The sequence below is a fragment of the Phaeoacremonium minimum genome (assembly GCF_000392275.1).
Source record: "Phaeoacremonium minimum UCRPA7 unplaced genomic scaffold PA7_03_scaffold_222, whole genome shotgun sequence".
In the NCBI taxonomy this organism is placed as follows: domain Eukaryota; kingdom Fungi; phylum Ascomycota; class Sordariomycetes; order Togniniales; family Togniniaceae; genus Phaeoacremonium; species Phaeoacremonium minimum.
In genome coordinates, this window is record NW_006921127.1 from 519,702 (window position 1) to 536,864 (window position 17,163).

Sequence of the window (17,163 nt, forward strand, 5' to 3'; positions counted from 1 at the left end):
CAATCACATGCCACCTACCTACGTAGGCCATCTGCAGGCCCCATAGCACCTTCCTTTCCCCTGCAACCACCAACAAAGTAAGTACAGCCTTCCCTCACCCATATCTCACCAGCGCATACAGCTATGATCGCGTAGGTACGATATTCTTTTTCGTAAGATCATATATACTATAAAAATGATTTTTCCCGGTCAGATTTGCGTCAAAATTAGGTTATCTGATTTTGGTAGGCAAAAAGGCCTTTTTTAGCATATTTTGCAATATCCTACAGCACTCTACATATACATACTGACTTCTCCATAGGTTTACTCACTATTAGATCTGTATGTGGTTATATAGATCTCCTCTAGGCTTTTACGTGCCTATACACTCTTCATCCGTCAAACAGTCAAGAAGGCTCAAGTTAGCCTAGCACTATCCCTTACAGCTTTATACTAGCTAGTATAGACTAGTATCAATATGATAGCTTGTAAGACAGCTGTATATAAGGCTGCAGAGGCTGCTGCAGACAATAAGAGTCGTGAGGAGTAGAATAAGCCCTTGTATATAGTTGAGGAGGCTTATATTGAAGCTTTATAGCTTAATATAGCCAAGATCGACTTTATTAAGGAAATAACATTCATATATAATGGTAAAGAGATCGTTTTACCTATCAACCCTGACAAACAGCCTAAGGATAAGGCTATAGTGACTGGTTGGATGCTTAAAAACATTATAAAGAGCTTATATAAAGATATATAAAAGATCTTGCTTAATACTGGCGGTATATATATACTTCTATCATTCGGTTTCCCTAGTATAGTATTGATCAAGCTTATATAGATTCTTATATATAAGATTGATCTTAAGTCTATAGTTGATAAGGATAGTTATATTATTATACTTTTAATCAAGAAAGATCGTTAGTAGTATATGTCTACCTATATTGGACATTTGGCGTAAGAACTCTTATAGTCTAGTATAAGATCGTATAAGCTAATATAAACCAGGTTCGACCTTATATATATTAGTATAGATTGCTATAACAATTGTAGAAATATATATATCGATAATCCTTTTTATATATGTGTAAGCGACGCTGGTTATACCTAGGATGGTATATATACTTGCTATCAGTTTTGTTTATAGGCTAAGAGATATTTTTATAAGTTGATATAGTTTCTATAATAGTATATAGATCTATACTAACTTATATAGTCTCGACTATATTTAAGCTTACTATAAAGTCTTCTAAATATGCTTATGATGATGATAATCTAGAGTCTCTTTCTGAGTATAACTTTCCTTCTAAGAAGATTAAGCTTATATAGTCTTTTATTCTAGCTATATAAACTTCTTTAGAGACTAACTTCCTTAGTCTTATAAGTAATAATGCTCTTTAGGCTCTATAAGATGCTGTAGAGTATGAGTTGACGATATGTTATAACGAGTAATCGTATATGACGATATAGATGACCGTATGGATGAGTACTAGGCCTCTATAGGCTGATATATAACCATTTGGTTAACATCCTTTCGTTATGACAATATTTTGACTCTATATGATTCTATATATCTTCGTTTAGCTTCATTCAGCCTAGTATATAACCTTATTGGTTTTGGTTGGCTTAATACAAACTTCTGCCACAATAAATATACTTATTGAAGGAAATCTTGCTTTTTTGCTTCCTTTGCTTGCCTTTATAGTATTATACTTTAGATAATATCCCTATGCTGGGAAAATACCATTCTCATACTTTTTAAAACGGCTTTATACTGACTTATACTATGATATATATGCCTATATACTGCTATTTCGTTATATAAGCCATTTTTGATAATCTTTACCTACAAAATCTTTTCTTAAGTCTAAATCTACAACTTTATATAGGCTTATTTTTAGTAAATCAATACTGATTATGTCTAGCCGTCCGTCAATCAATTTTGATTAGTATTAAGATACTATAAAAAGTCTATTAAAGGATGGCCAAATAATTACTAAAGTATATGAATATATTCAGACTCTTATATTAGTAAACTTTCAAAAACATATCTTAATATACTGAATTTAGTAATGGGGGCTTAGGCGTTAGAAGTATATAGAGCTATCTTCTGAATTATAAAATGAGATGATATCAATGTTCTATGAATTTGGTTTATTAAATTAACAACTACTTATATACTTTCATAATAAAGGGTATATAGTATCTCTTTATAGTATTTTCTAGATCTGAAAATAAGTAGGTATATTCTATTGATATAATGATTTAAAAGCTCTTTAATCGATGATCACTAAAGTATAACGCTATTTTAAGACTAAATCAACTTAAGATAATCTGATATATAATATAGGAAGAACTTATCTCTATATATATATTCGACAATAACTATTCAATATTCTATAAGATTCCTTATAGACGATTTACTATAAATTCTATCTAAGCGAGATTGAATAATGTTGATAGAAGGCTTATCGACACTATATAGGTTAGACCTATGATAGACTAAACTATATTTAGTCAATTGACGGATACTATAAATTATAATAATAAGGAATCGAGATTTATGCTAGAATTAATATATATTCTTGATATATTATATGGTTTTATATAAAAGTATCTGCTTTGACTATATGATCTGTTTTGGCTTAGTATATCAATGTTACTGGTTGGTATAGCTTTATACCTACTTGAATTCGAGTAGATCAAGGAAAAGAAACACTACTTACAGTAGGAGCTTATTACTAGCTTATATCTACTGAACCAAGGCTAATCCAATTTCAATAGCTTTAACTATCTTCTTTCGATAATATATAATCGTCTATAAAAGAGTACTCAACTAGATTTCCTCTAATTAAGTCTTTAGATAATGACTTAGATTCTTTATCTTTATCTATAGTCTCTTTTAGAGATTGTTGGATATATAGAAAGAGTATACAAAATATCAAGATTGAAAGCTGGTGAGGTCGGTTATATGAAGGGTATACACTCTTTTAGCATATAAGTACTATCTTTTATAAAGCTATAAGATAGTATACTAATAAGTAAAAAGAAATACTTTCTTTAACTATCAGAAAATAATCTCTTCTCTACTAATAACTTAGCTAATCAAGTTACCTTACTATATATCTATATACTATAGCTTCGTTTAGACTTTGCTAGGTTTGTATAGCTTTAGAATACTTATCTTATCTATAAACAAACTTATAAAGAGTATGTTATTCCTAGGATTCTTTATATACTTTATCATATGCCTAATCTCGTTAAAGTAAAAGACTATAGAGTTTTATTAAACCTTAAGTAATAAAGATCTCTTAAGAATATTGTTGACTAAGATAATATTAACTTTAATTAATATCTTCTATCTAGTATAGAGTAAATCTACGACTATATCTCTAAGACTTTTGGTAGAATTCTACTATAGATTCCTAAAGATTAATAGGATAATCTATACTTTCCTTAGTATAATATTCTATAGTATAAATTATGATAGTATATTGACCAAAAAGCTTAGCTAAAGCTTATACTTCTTCCATCAATATTAGAAGGTAAACAATATATTCGGTAATTCTTTAAATAGAATGAAATAGAGTTAACTAGCCTTAATGTTGAATCAGAGGCTGAAGAAGAGACTATCTTAAACTATATCTAAAGAAATAGCTAGTAACTTGGTTGTTCTTATCTAATCATACTTAATCTATATTAGTTATATCTAATATGTCAAAATTCTCTTCCACTTAATCATCTTTAAACCCTAATATATTCTGATGACTTTGCTTCCTTTTAAGACTATAATTAGTCTAGCATATACTTATCTTAAATATAATCGATTCCTTCTTAACAATACTTTACTATACTATTGGTTCGTCTTCTTTAAATATTAGGGTAATTCTAATTTTAGCCTTGATCTTTTTAGCTATGATCTTCTCTTTACTATTATCTCTTTAGATAGCTTCCTTTTTTATATAAGGGTTTGACTTCAATCCTACTTTCTTAGCTTTGACTTTTGCTTTATTGACACTTATAGATACTATATTTGCTGTTAACCTACTTTACCTCTTATATTTAGCTTTATTTATACTTTTTTGTAAGCTATCATTATTGATCTCTGATATAGAATCTTATATATTATCGTCTAGTTTCTCTAAGCCCTTAGCCTTAGGTTTTCTATATTATAGGATTGGAATTTCCTTCTTTATAATAAATTGTAGAAAATAAGAAGGCTATTTATAATCTTTATAAGCTAAATTAAGTACCTTTTGAAGCGATTTAAGCTTAGTCACTTTTATACCAAAGTATGTGACACTTGGACTGCCTTCAACAGTCACTTTTGCCACTAAAGTCTATTGTTCTTTTAAAACCTTCTCTTTAATATTGAATGATTGGAATAGTATAGAGTAAAACTGCTTAAAGCTATTATATATATAGTCGAGTATAATTATATAGGCTTCGAATTTCTTATATGTTTATATAAGATGGTATTTCTTATATGGAAATCCTTAACCTAACTAGTAGAAATCTGCTGAGTATAAATAAAGTCTGACTTATACTATAAGCGATCATACAGTCTTCTTTATCTCTTATATACTCTATAGACGGTCCTCATTGGCTATTCTAAGCGATTCTTCAATAGTCAAAGGTATAGAAGATATGGGAGTTGTCAACTTAGGATAGTTTGTTTGTATATAACGTATTTTATAGATAGGTTGAAGAGGTATAGTTCATTTAGGCGATAAAGTAAGATTATATATGATAGGTAACGGAAGTATATACTAAGGGTAGATAGAAAAACTTAGATTTTTGCTTACAATAGTAGAATAAGACTTATTTACTTTTATATAAGGACATTTGTCCTTATAAGCTAGGATATCTTTATTATCATTCATTATATAGATGCTTAGGAATCTATGCGATTCTATACAACTTTGAAAAATCATGTATATTCGTATATAGCTTAAAATCCAACCTATATAATATAGTTCTAGGGCTAATCATTATAGTAATATCATCCTCTAAATTAATTGCGTCTATTTTTTATTGAACAACTGAATACTATTGGCTTAAAGTACGTATACCCTGGTACTGTGGGGTGAATGCATTGACAAAAAATGATTTTGGCACAGTTCGCCTTATCGCCTTCCGTATACACTACCAGCCGGTACCTTGCCTAAGGCGGACTCGTAGCGCACATTAAGGTATCGGCAGGTGTCCTCGAGGCGGAGCTGTCCCAACACTCCTATTCTAACCTACCAAACCACACATATGCATCATACCCTTACTTTTGGTGCACTCCCGTCAACCTAGACGTTGACGATACAAGTCATGCATACAGTACGGTGCTGTGAATCGAGACGACATGAAGCGGTGCGGCTGTTTCTGACTAACGATGGTACGGGTATCCATCCCAACGTAGCGATCGCGGCTAGTTGTCCCATTCTTTAACGTTATCCTTTTGCAAGTCCGTCATTGTCTGTGTCAATTTACTTATTTCGCTTTAATTGACCCCTGTCCTGACCGAATGCTCCCAGAGCCGTGTCACCACCTCGCCTTCGACGTTTGACGGCGCATCCTTGCCACTGCCGCAACCAGTCGCTCAGACTCACCTCGAAGGTGGTCAGGGATGCCTAGCACCCGACATCAGAGGCTGAGAAGGTATGCAGGGTTCCCGGTACAGACCGAACAAGCCCTGTCATGGTTCTGTCATATCCTGACCTTCCCCGTCGACAGCGCTGTGACGGTTTGTCCTACGGCGATCACACGTGATGGTTGGCTACGCTGCTCAGAAAGGTCACCGTCGATACTGGCTCCGCGGGCTACTGTCGCGATCGCTGCGCTCTCAGTGGTTGTCACTCCTGGGCCTTGCCTTCCTATTGAGGCAGCTTTGGCAAAACGTTGGGGCCTAGAGCGTCATGCCATGACGGTGTTCGCACACCACAACGGCATTTGTTCTACTGTCAAGGGAAGATATGCATCGAGATACATCATCTCTGTATATCCTCCCCCACCCAACTTCATCTCCTAGAATCCTCTCGTGCGGACTGATGTTTGATCTGGTGGTTCGTCGGTCAATCGTAACGATGGCGTCAAGCGGTCGAGATCATCGACTGGCCAGATGTCCCCTTTAAAGACTCTATGAGGGGTGATGTTGATCGACAGGATGCCATTCTCAGGCTCGCATCTGGATGCAAGGGCAACACCTCCCGGGACTTGTTTGCAAGAAGCCTCCATTCACATAGCGATTCCATGATAGTGAGGCCCCAGTATACTGCCTGATCCCAGGCGCTCAACGTCATATACAGGGTTAGGGTTAGGAGTGACACTCGCTCGTTGCGGTCTCAAATCCCTCAGCAGCAGCATCATGCTCTCAGCTCCCCTTATGTGGATTTGTTTGTTTGCAATGTTCTGTTTATTGGCCTTGTATTGCCAATCAGGTGATACTTTTCATATCACTACACCCTTCTCGCTGGTTTTGTGCCTCGTCTTCAATCCCATTCTGTTTGTCTCCTGGGGAGCACCAGCATTTTCAAATAGCTTGTGTACCAGTATGGGCTAATATCTACACTTGAGCACTGACATAGGAGTGTTGCCTCGAAATTGTCCGCGGAAGACATCAAATGCCCCTGATTGTCACAGATCTTCAAGCTTTTGCCAAGTCGGCTTCAGTATAACAAAACCACTCATGCTCCTCCAGCCGCGAAGCGCCGCAGACAACACAAAGGCAAAGCCTGTGTTTGCGAGTTGCCTGCCAGATATCACAGGATTTCAAAAGGCTTCTGGGTGCTATCGATCCGTCCTCGCCTGCTCTTCCGCAATTAATAACCGACGAACCATAGGATGTACTCATCACCGAGCTTCCACCTTGAGCAAAGATCGCTGACAGATTGAGTGGAACACTGGGGTTATGGTTAAACAACAGGCCCACTCCTCATCAGGAACCCCAACCAGACAGCTGCATGTGCCCCTTACGAAATGATCCGAGCCTACCAATATCCATCCGGCTAAATTCTGCAGTGGGAAAAGCAGACGATTTTGCGGCGCCGTTTGCTGACAGCACATCATGTTCCAAGGTCCGGAGTTTGGTACGATCGAAATTCTTCGCATCTCTAAGCATATTCACCAACTTCGCGGATGCGGCACCGTTCACACGTCGTGCTATAGGCTAGCAAAGGTCCGATTACCTCCCTTCTACAATCGAGTTGCCGTCGTACACGGACCGAACCCCCCCTCAACCTAATATGGCAGCCTGTTGAATATTAAGGGTTGAAGGATGTTTTGCTGGAACACTGGCATTTCGGCGGGTTCTTTACCTGTGTCCGAGCCGTCTCGGCTAGGAGGAGTTCAAATATGATATTGTATATAGGAACTAGTACTGGAGTCAATCTCAAATACTCTCTAGTCTCTTGTGTCCTGCTACTCGTTGTGCAATTGCTGGCAGACAATCCAGTCAAACTTGAATCTCACTTGACATTGCAACCTCGAGACAGTCAGCCAAGATGGTCGGCGCAGCTGGTGGCTCAGACAATATCCTCCATCGGATGGCGATGGAGGATCCTGTCCCATGGTACAGGAAACCGAATTTGAGGAGTCTTTATTTGTTGCTCTTTCCATGTGTCATTGGCATCGAAATGACCTCAGGTTTTGATTCTCAGATCATCAATGCCGTCCAAATCGTCCCTCAATGGAAAGAATGTGTGTGAATCTCCCTCCGATCTATAATTGGCTCTCTCTTATATGTGTTACTTGCCGACAGACTTCCACCATCCAACTGGCGGCTACCAAGGCATTCTCGCATCTGTTCTGCCCCTTGGTGCATGTCTCGGTCTCCCTTGGATCCCATTCATCAATGATCGCTTTGGTCGAAGATGGTGTATTATGTTTGGATCTGTCCTCATGGTTATTGGGTCACTACTTCAGGGCTTCTCAATCAACGGTGAGTGGCGCTGGCAATCGAGCCTGGCTGGGGAATGCAGCTGATCAGACACACAGCACCCATGTACATCATTGCTCGAGGAATTATCGGGTTTGGCCTTCCATATGCCATCGTCGCAGGTTCATGTCTGATTGGAGAGCTGGGATATCCTAAAGAACGACCGATTCTCACATCTCTTTACAATGCATGCTACTTCATCGGTAGCATCATTGGGGCGGGTATCACGTTCGGAACGCAACATATTCCAGGTAACTGGTCATGGAGAATCCCGTCTCTGCTCCAGATGGCGCCTTCTCTTCTGCAAATTGCCTTTGTGTTCTTCCTGCCAGAGTCTCCACGATTCCTGATGAGCAAGGACCGCCATGAGGAAGCGAGCCGAATCCTGATCAAGTATCACGGTGAAGGCAATGCAGACTCAGACTTCGTCAAGGCTGAGATTGCCGAGGTGAAGACGACTATTGCTCTTGAGATGGAGCAGTCCAAGCGGTCCTGGCTCGACATGCTCCGAACTGCCGGAATGCGACGCCGTGTACTCATCGGATCACTCCTCGGAGTTTTCACTCAATTGTCGGGCAATGTAGTCATCAGCTACTACCTTGGTGATTGCCTCAAGCTTATCGGCTATACCAACTCCGATTTCCAAGCCAAGTATAATCTTGGAAAAGAATGCTTCAACTTGGTCTGCGCAGTGACCATCGCCCTTTTCGTCATGAAGTTCAAGCGGCGAACTATGTACATGACGGGCATCCTTGGTATCCTCGCCGTGTACATTGCTTGGACTATTTGCTCCGCTATTTTCACCGAAACTGGGAATCGAGTCGCTGCCAAATTTTCACTATTCTGGATCTACGCCTACCAGCCCATGTACAACATATCATTCAATGCCATGACATACAGCAAGTCGACCCGTTGAGAATCTCTAGTGCAGTTACATGCTAATTCATAAACAGCGTACCTTGTTGAACTCTTCCCCTTCGCGACCCGAGCACGCGGTATTGCCATCTTCCAGTTCTTTGGCAAGGCTGCCCAGTTCTTTGGCACGAACGTCAACCCTATTGGTAAGTTTTGAGGGCCATATATTATGAATTGGTCATATACTCACCCATTAAACAGGCTTCGACAGCATCGGCTGGAAATGGCTCCTCGTGTACTGCTGCTGGATCTTTGTGGAAGCCGTCTTGATATGGTTCTTGTGGCCGGAAACTTCTGGGCGAACTTTAGAAGAACTTGCCTTCCGTAGGTTCTCGCCTGTTTTCCACAACTCGCTAATGACTAATCTGTATAATAGTTTTCGAGGACGAGGAGCTTGCTCACCGGACCACGGCTGCCGTGGAGAAGCAGATCCATGGAGAGGAACTTGGCAATCCCAATACTACTGCGGAACACAGGGAGGCCTAAGTACGCCGACTTCCGCGCCGATACAAGAGGTTTTGAGAGCCCCGGTAGGCGCAGAGATGTGCGGATTTATGTACGCGACACTGCATATGACCGCTAGAGTCTGCGAGACACGATTTCACAGTGTTGTGCCAGTGCCAATATCGATCATGTAAGAGGTTGGAGAAAACATTACCATAGAACCACCGCTGAGCCAGTTCTTTGACAGTTGCGCTAAATATATTGACTTGTAAAGAGATCAATGGCTCAGTCATGTGTCATTAATATGATTTCAAGTCACTCCAGTCCTGTAATCATGTAGGACACCGTGTCCGACCTATCGCAGCATGTCTTAATGCCTTCTCCCGAAATACTTTTCATATCTGCCATGATGGTATTTTCTTGAGCATGTTTCTTCCGGCGGCTGAGGAAGAAGATCAATCTTTTTTGTAATGTCACAGTCGAGGACCATTGATGTACAGGTTATTTTTATAGTAACTTGTCAAATATAACAAGCTGTATGGTAATCCACGAAGACTTCTACGTCGCGAGGGGGGATGAACGGGTGTTATGCCGGGCACGAGTGGCTCACGTCAACAATCGACCAAATACCGTGCCAATCTATATATTATCGATATTTGCGCCACCAAACATGCCGATTAATGGCCATAGCATAGCCAGACATCACAAGCAGTAAAAATATTCAACATCGAATCTAGAAAGAGCCCGAAAAAAAAATTGATGTGACATCGGGAATTGAGCCCGACGTGGGGGTCGAACCCACAACCTTGAGATGGTCTCTCAGACACCTCGAGATTTTCTCTCTGTATAAGAGTCTCACGCTCTACCGCTGTAAAGGCTGTCAGTACAAATCCATGTATTGTTGACGAAGATTTTCTCTCTTACATTGAGCTAGCCGGGCTATGTCTTGGTTGATTAGAATCCTCAGGCCATTTTTTTGATTCATGAATGGGCTGCAAATTTTTCGCTCGTCTGCACGGGAGCAAAGCCCTTGTACCATAGTATGTCGAGTCAGAAATGGGCGGTCGAGGCTTTTTTAAGTAAGCCGTGTGGGTTTCAGTGGGTATGTATGGTGGCTTGCCGCTAAATCGACCAGGGCTACGGTGCCTTGCCCGAACCAGCTTCGTCACGTCCAGGGTCGTCAACCCCTCAGCACTTATGCCAACGGTCCGGGACGGACGGAGCGAATGGCAACAGACCGCCCGGCAACGTGAACAAATGCACATCTGTCACAATCTGCACGTCTTCCTGATGCTCCTCCCGCGACGGCCTCGGTGAAGATTGGATATCCCCCGGAAGGAAGCGATTAGTGCTCGCCCAACCCGCTCGATCGGATATGGTGTCCGGTGGCAGGAGACACTACCCATTGACAGGGACCGATCAACGAGTATATAGGTGAGGGTAAGGAAGGAGATGCGTCATGGCCGCGAGGGCAAGTGCTCTCTTTGCCGCATGCTCGACTGAAGCCATTGAGTATCACTCGTCCTCCCCCTTCTCCTCCTCTGCAGCCTCAGCCTCCGCCCTGTCCGCGATGGTCTCTCTCGCCAGTCTTGCGCTGCTATGCGCCAGCGTCCTGCCATCATCCCTGGCCCTGAACATGACCGTCTATCAGACCAACACCACCATTGCGCCCTCACCGCTACCGCCACCCGGCTCCTCATCGCAGGGCGAGGAGATCGTCCGGCAGTTCACGCAGCTGTCACGTTCGTCCAAGTGGACACTGGTCGAGAGCGTGCCCTTTGAGGGCGACACGTTCGAACCCGAGGGCATCGTGCGCGTCGGCGACGACCGCTACTTCGTGTCCGCCGGCGAGTACACCGAGGCGACGAAGAAGTACAACAACAGCGCCGTCATCAACGGCACCGACCGCACCGCCGGCGCCGGCTTCGGCCACCTGATCGTCTTCTCCGGCTCCGGGCGGCGCATCGCCGACGCCACGCTGACGCCGGCGGGCGAGGTCGAGTACCACAACGGCGGCATCGACTACGACGGCACCTACATCTGGGCGACGCTGGCGCAGTACCGGCCCAACTCGACGGCGACGCTCGTCCGCATCGACCCGGCCACGCTGGAGCCGGAGCCGCTCGCGCACATTGCCGACCACCAGGGCGGCGCAATCCACGACCTCAGCACGGGCACCGTCCTGACGCTCAACTGGGGCAGCCGGGTGGCGTCGCTGTGGAATCTGAACTACAAGTTCTCCACGCCACCTTCTTTCACCACTCCCCGGGCCGTGATCAAGAATCCAAGCCATTATACCGATTATCAAGACTGTAAATTCCTGGGCCACAGCCAGACGTATGCGTTCAAGCCCGTCATGATGTGTGGTGGCATCACGGGAATCTACAACACGACCATCGGCGGGCTCGCAGTTGTAGATATGGAGACTATGGTACCCCTCTACGAAGTACCCCTGACTATGGTCTCTGACGGGGGTAACCTGGTCACCAAGAACCCCATGGATGTGGCTATCGTGAATGGCAAGATGAGGCTTTATTTCCTACCTGATGAGAGGAACTCGACTCTATATGTCTACGAAGTATCGCCCTGAACGTGGATCAATGAAATAGCGAGGTCGGCCTAGGATATTTGTACATAAGCTCGGCTGCTTCGGGAAGACCTTGAATGAAATATCTTGTGTCACTAGATGTTTTATTCTTTAACTACAAGTAGCTAGAGATACCTGCTCGCGCAGTAAAGATATTTGCCTATCCCCATGATTTGAGGAGAAGAGGAAGAGGTGTTTTTATGTACGCACAACTCCGTGGTGTAAATGCTTGGAACCTTCCTGCCGGCAAGAAAATAGTCCAAAGAAGCCTCCCATTCATTTTGGCGAGCATCAAGCTCAAGTGAGGTCCAGCCAACGAGTGTGTTTGCCAAAAAAAAATATGAAGAGACAAGAAGCGAAATAAAAGTCCATGTTATTGTACCATCAGGTCGTCATACCAGCCGCGGTTCCCACATCATTTCATAAATCCATCCCGGCGTGTCTCGGCCGTCGCAATAAAAATGGGTATATCGAAGAAATAGAAAAAGATACCAGAAAATATGGATACATTTCACCAGATGATCCTCGTGACGCGTGTCTTCAGGTCCGGGCTCCCGGCCGGTAATCCTCGGCTGCCGCATTGCAGAACAGCCGTGCGTTCACGAAGATCGAATTCGGCAGCCCTGACCATCACCCGTTTCTCCACGGGTACTTCCTTCTGCTGAGCTCTGCTAGCAAGATTGGGCGCCTGGTTTTCCCTTCGAGCATCCCACCGTGCATTGCCGCCGGGGCCCAGGGGAATGTTCTCTCCAAAGTCTATGGAGGCATTAGCTTGCCTTGGTCTGGGCGAGCTACCACTCGTGGAGGGACGTGGGCCCTTGATGTCACTGATGGTCTGGGGACTATCTCCTGGCGTCATCAAGGCCTCTTCCTCCTCGATTTCCACGATCCACATGCCAATGCGTGAGGTGAGCTCGCTGTCCCACATGCCCTCTCGCCTGGAGCTGCTTCTCAATAGCTGGATAGCCTGCCGCCTTATCAGAGGATTCCTGCATTTCGTAGCAACTACATAGAGCGGAGGGACAATGCCCAAGTCGGCGCTAAAGCTGGGCTTGATGTGGTTCGCGGTATACTCGCGACCGCCAAAGATATCCAGCTGGTGGTTCTTGTGGTGCTGGCACGTCTTAGGATTGGGGCATCTCTTCTCTGCTGCCCTTCTCTCCTCATCACCGACTACCTCGAGAGCAAGGTCGACGATGGCCTTGAACTGTGGCTGGAAAACATCGAACTGGCCCTCGCTGTCACTGAAGGTCATCAGGAAGAGAATCTGGCCCATTATCTGGAACATTTTGAGCACAGCGATACCCGCCTTCTCCTGACTGTTCACGCCAGGCGCGGTTCTAGATGAGAGGATATGCTCGAAAGCGTCTGACCACGCTTGTATCTGGCCCTTGAAACCAACTCCATACTGCCTTAGTGATGAGGGTAAGACACCCATTGGGCCATTTGCATTGGCGTAGGAGAATAGAGTCTCGGTAAACCGGAAAATTTTCTCACAGAGAGTGTCCCATGCCAAGCGGGCTTCTAGGAGAGATGAAAACTGGTCTGGTATAGGATCCTGGTGCAGAGATACAGGAGAACCACCCTCAGAAGGTGGGGATGAGGGATCAGATGATGGCGGAATTAGTTGAATTACGTATGGTTTGGGGAAGTGAAAAGCCATGTCATAGGACTTTGCTTGAATGGCTAGGCGGGTGAACATCTGAATGAGTTCATCCTCGACCGGCTCTTCCGGTTTTGGCAAGAACGCACGTCTCCTCTGCGCACGCAATTGCTCCAGAAGAGCCAGCCCGTTCTGGATCTGTACAATGGCTTGCTTGTGGTCTCCGATGAAGGAGTCAAAGCAGGCAAGCAGGACGCTGGCCATCAGCCTCGTTCGGTTTGTCCTCGAATCCTGGCCCCCAACATTGACCAGAGCATTGCAGGCATTCGAATACTGCTTTACAGCTACCTCCCAATGCTGGTAGGGGTTATCTACCGGGTCGATATTGTCACAAGGTGAGCTCGGAGGAGATTCCGTAGACTTCTCCAAGGTCTTATACAAGGCGCCCAGCGCAACAACAGCATGTCTAATAGCATCTTCGGAGTGACATTCCTGCAGGACAGTACGTGACCAGAAGACAGAATCGAAGTAGCCGGATAACTCATTCGCCGTGTGTGTCTGGAATAGCTGGAAGTACAAACCCTCCTGTTGGTCAAGGGGAAGTGTGCTGGGCCTGTATAAAATCATCGAGCTCTGTTGTATGACCGGTGTTGTGGGTGGCGTAGTCCGCTTCTGGTACTTCACAAGGCGACGGGGAGGAACCTGAACGGGTTGGCTTGTGGCCGCGGGCTTCGCGGCCAGGCCTCCTGAGATGGGCTTTGGTGCTATTCGGATCTCTTCGTGAGGTCTTGCGCTACGCGCGGGTGGCGGATAGCCCGTGCATATCTTCTTGGAGCGGACGCATTGGGAACTATCTTGGTGTTAGTCCAGAGCAGTTGTTGTGCGGTGCAGGGAAGTGCTACTTACCACGAGGGGCGCTTCTCGTCGCACTTGATCCTTCGTTGTCTGCAGCGACCATATTATTAGTTATTTGCCTCAACATAGACTTGCGCAAGGGCGGCGATCGAGCGAATTGACGTACTTGCAGTTGTTGCAGCCTGTCTTGACCTTGGGTTTACTCGTCCTGGCGCGTTTCGGTTTGGAGTCGGCAGAGGAGGAAGCGGCGGTAGAACCCGGGGACGAGGGGCCGCCTGAGCGGCTAGTTTCTGGAGCCATGGTGAACAGAGCTCGGAGTTGGTTAATTGGCTGGAGAGGGAGTGCCGGTCGCCGCTCGATTCATGGCCGGGAGTAAGGCGCAGAGAGGCAGGCGAGGTGAGAACCTCGACCAGGTCGGAGGCAGCTCAGGAGAGCTCACAATATTCGATTGTGTTGTGAAATGCTTTGCTGTGCCGTCCGTCCAGACCTGTGGCGGCGGGGGATAGAGATGGTGGTGGTGGGGAGGGGCGCAAGGCTCTGGAAGTGTAAGTTCGTTGGTGCTAGAGAAATCCGTTAGTGGGCCTAGCACAGACAAAGACAAAAAAACGGTCTGGACGGGACGAACTGTGAGGCATACACACCCCGCACGCTCTTTCCCTTCTTCGCTATGGTGGTGCTGGAAGAAGGAGGAATAAACTTTGGATATTGTCTTCGAAGCGGGTTGGAGAGTAGCAATAATTATGATATTAGAAGCGAATATGTATTAGAAATGTGTTTCTGTGTGCGCTGGCGCAGACTTGACGGTTCCGATGAGCGGCTCCCATACCAGGGGAGAAGGGCCGGGGACGACTGGACCGCGCTGGGGGGAGAGCACTAGTAAATAGTTTGCGAGGAGGGGGCCTGGTCCAGTATGCAGCACGTTCCAATGCGGGCTGAGGAGACGACCAGCTAACTACCTTTGTCTAGGTAGACAGTACGACGAAGGGTGTCGCCTCGTCTTGTACAGCAGTGGGCGGTGGTGGGAATAGGCGCTCTTGGTTCGGACTGGCTAGGTAGCTGGGTTGTCTCTTCACTTTAGAGCCTTGCGGATGGATGGCGATTATGTCTCAGTCACGAGAGAAGGGGAATAATCAACAATGTGAAAGCCGGATAAGGAGGTAATGCAGAGCCGGGTCAACCTGAGGTCTGAGGAGGGAAGGGGAGTGCCCGTCAGTTGTATAGTCTGCTGGTGTTGGTGAGGTCTGAGAGGTGTGGTAGGTCTTTTGTGCAAACAGGCTGGCTTGCACCTCGGTTTGTGTCGCCGCCGTGTGCCACCGACATCCAACACCGACCGCTTGATGGTAGGGGGAGGGAGCTGCGGGCGATGTATCTGACAAGTAGATTGAGGCTTCTACCTGGCCGTCATCTCGATCAAATGGGGAGGCCGTGCAGGGGTCACCGGGAGCAGGGGAGGGGCCTTGTTGGGTGGATGGGTGGGTAGTATACATACCGCTGTACGCCTTTACCGTGCAGCACAGTACGGTATTTGAAGTACTTCAGATAATATAGATAGATATGAAGGTAAACATGCAAGTAGAGGCAGGGCAAAGGAGGGCAGGGCAGGGCAGGGCAGGGAATTCGAGGTTTGGATAAGGATGGGAGGGCAATGCAGAGAGTAATATATGGTAGAGATTTGGGTGTTGTTACACCGTCCGGAGGCAACAGGCATTCATTCCATTTGCCATTTCCCTGAACCCGCATACCAGATCAATTCTTCTTTACTGCTGTCTTTTCCTTCTATCTATCTATCTATCTATCCTGCCTTGCTTGCATTGCCTTCCTTTGGGACCACGGCTACCCACGACTTACTGCGACAAAGACTCACAAGAGACAACACGAGAAACGAGGGAGGGGTCGCGCTAGTAAAACCAACATCCACTTTTGCACACATGAATATGTGATGCCGGCGGCCTGCGCCCAGCAGCATCTTCGTCAACACTAGGATGGTCTTGGCTCTAATGTTATGCTCTACATAGTTAGGTGGCCGATGTGGGTAAGTGAGTTTGGATCTTTACGATTAACGCCAGGTGAGAGTGTTAGGCTGGTTTCTCCCTGTCCTACCCCTAGATTTAGAAACCTGCTCTAGCTTTGAGTTGGCTACCTAGTGCTCTCTTCCAAGCTCTTGCCTACCTAGGTAGTTGTAGTATTAGTAGTCGTAGTGCTGGTGCTGTGCTCTGTCTTGTTCCCAGTCATCGTGTCATGGCTGCAGCACACGCATATGGGCAGAAGAGGGGGGTGCCACATGCTGCAAGGTTTCCTCCTAGGGTCTCACCAGGCGGTGCTCAGGCTGGCTGACTGCAGAATTGCGATTGGCTGGCCTAGCAAATCGACCGTCTGCGCCGGGCTCCCTCGCTGTTGCTACTCTCTCGTCTCCATCTGATCGACGACATCATTTGCCAAGCCGAACTTCCGGAAAGAGACTTGGGAGATGTTGGTGGATTCCGAGCCCACAAAGAGCTCTCCTGCAGTCCCCGCTGACGGTTGTGGTTTTATTGTGTTGGAGACGGGCAAAGTCCTTTTTCGGCATAATATATCGCATCGCAGGTCAGGTCAGGCAAGCGAGGCGGGTAACCCAGGCGGCAAGTCACATCTCGGGTTTCTCAACAAGCCAAATAAATGCAAGGTAGAGATATAGAGCAGCCGGGAGAGAACACGGCCGCAAGTAGTGCTGGTCAAGCGGGTCCGTAAACTCTTCCGACCCATTACAATGGCTTTCCCCCAGGCAGTCCAATACCAAGAGAAAAAAGAGAGAGGGAGAAAAGCCCCTCGTCTTTTGTTTTGCCAGAGGTTCAATTCTGGTAGAGCTCCGTGCTCAGA

The 17,163-nt window shown here is 45.4% G+C and overlaps 3 protein-coding genes across 3 annotated transcripts; 2 read left to right on the plus strand and 1 right to left on the minus strand.

Moving 5' to 3' along the window:
- Positions 1–8,189: 8,189 nt before the first annotated feature.
- On the plus strand, positions 8,190–9,304 carry UCRPA7_3090 (putative mfs sugar protein; the record flags this gene model as incomplete). The annotated part of the gene is made up of 4 exons (XM_007915571.1): positions 8,190–8,658; positions 8,857–8,964; positions 9,020–9,142; positions 9,195–9,304. The coding sequence occupies 4 exons, from the start codon at positions 8,190–8,192 to the stop codon at positions 9,302–9,304; spliced, it is 810 nt and encodes a 269-aa protein (XP_007913762.1).
- Positions 9,305–10,898: 1,594 nt separating this feature from the next.
- Positions 10,899–11,852, plus strand: UCRPA7_3091 (hypothetical protein; the record flags this gene model as incomplete). Its single annotated transcript, XM_007915608.1, has 1 exon — positions 10,899–11,852. The coding sequence occupies one exon, from the start codon at positions 10,899–10,901 to the stop codon at positions 11,850–11,852; it is 954 nt and encodes a 317-aa protein (XP_007913799.1).
- A 508-nt stretch (positions 11,853–12,360) lies between these two features.
- UCRPA7_3092 (putative c6 zinc finger domain protein) lies at positions 12,361–14,607 on the minus strand (the record flags this gene model as incomplete). The annotated part of the gene is made up of 3 exons (XM_007915654.1): positions 12,361–14,302; positions 14,359–14,397; positions 14,474–14,607. The coding sequence occupies 3 exons, from the start codon at positions 14,605–14,607 to the stop codon at positions 12,361–12,363; spliced, it is 2,115 nt and encodes a 704-aa protein (XP_007913845.1).
- Positions 14,608–17,163: the final 2,556 nt, after the last annotated feature.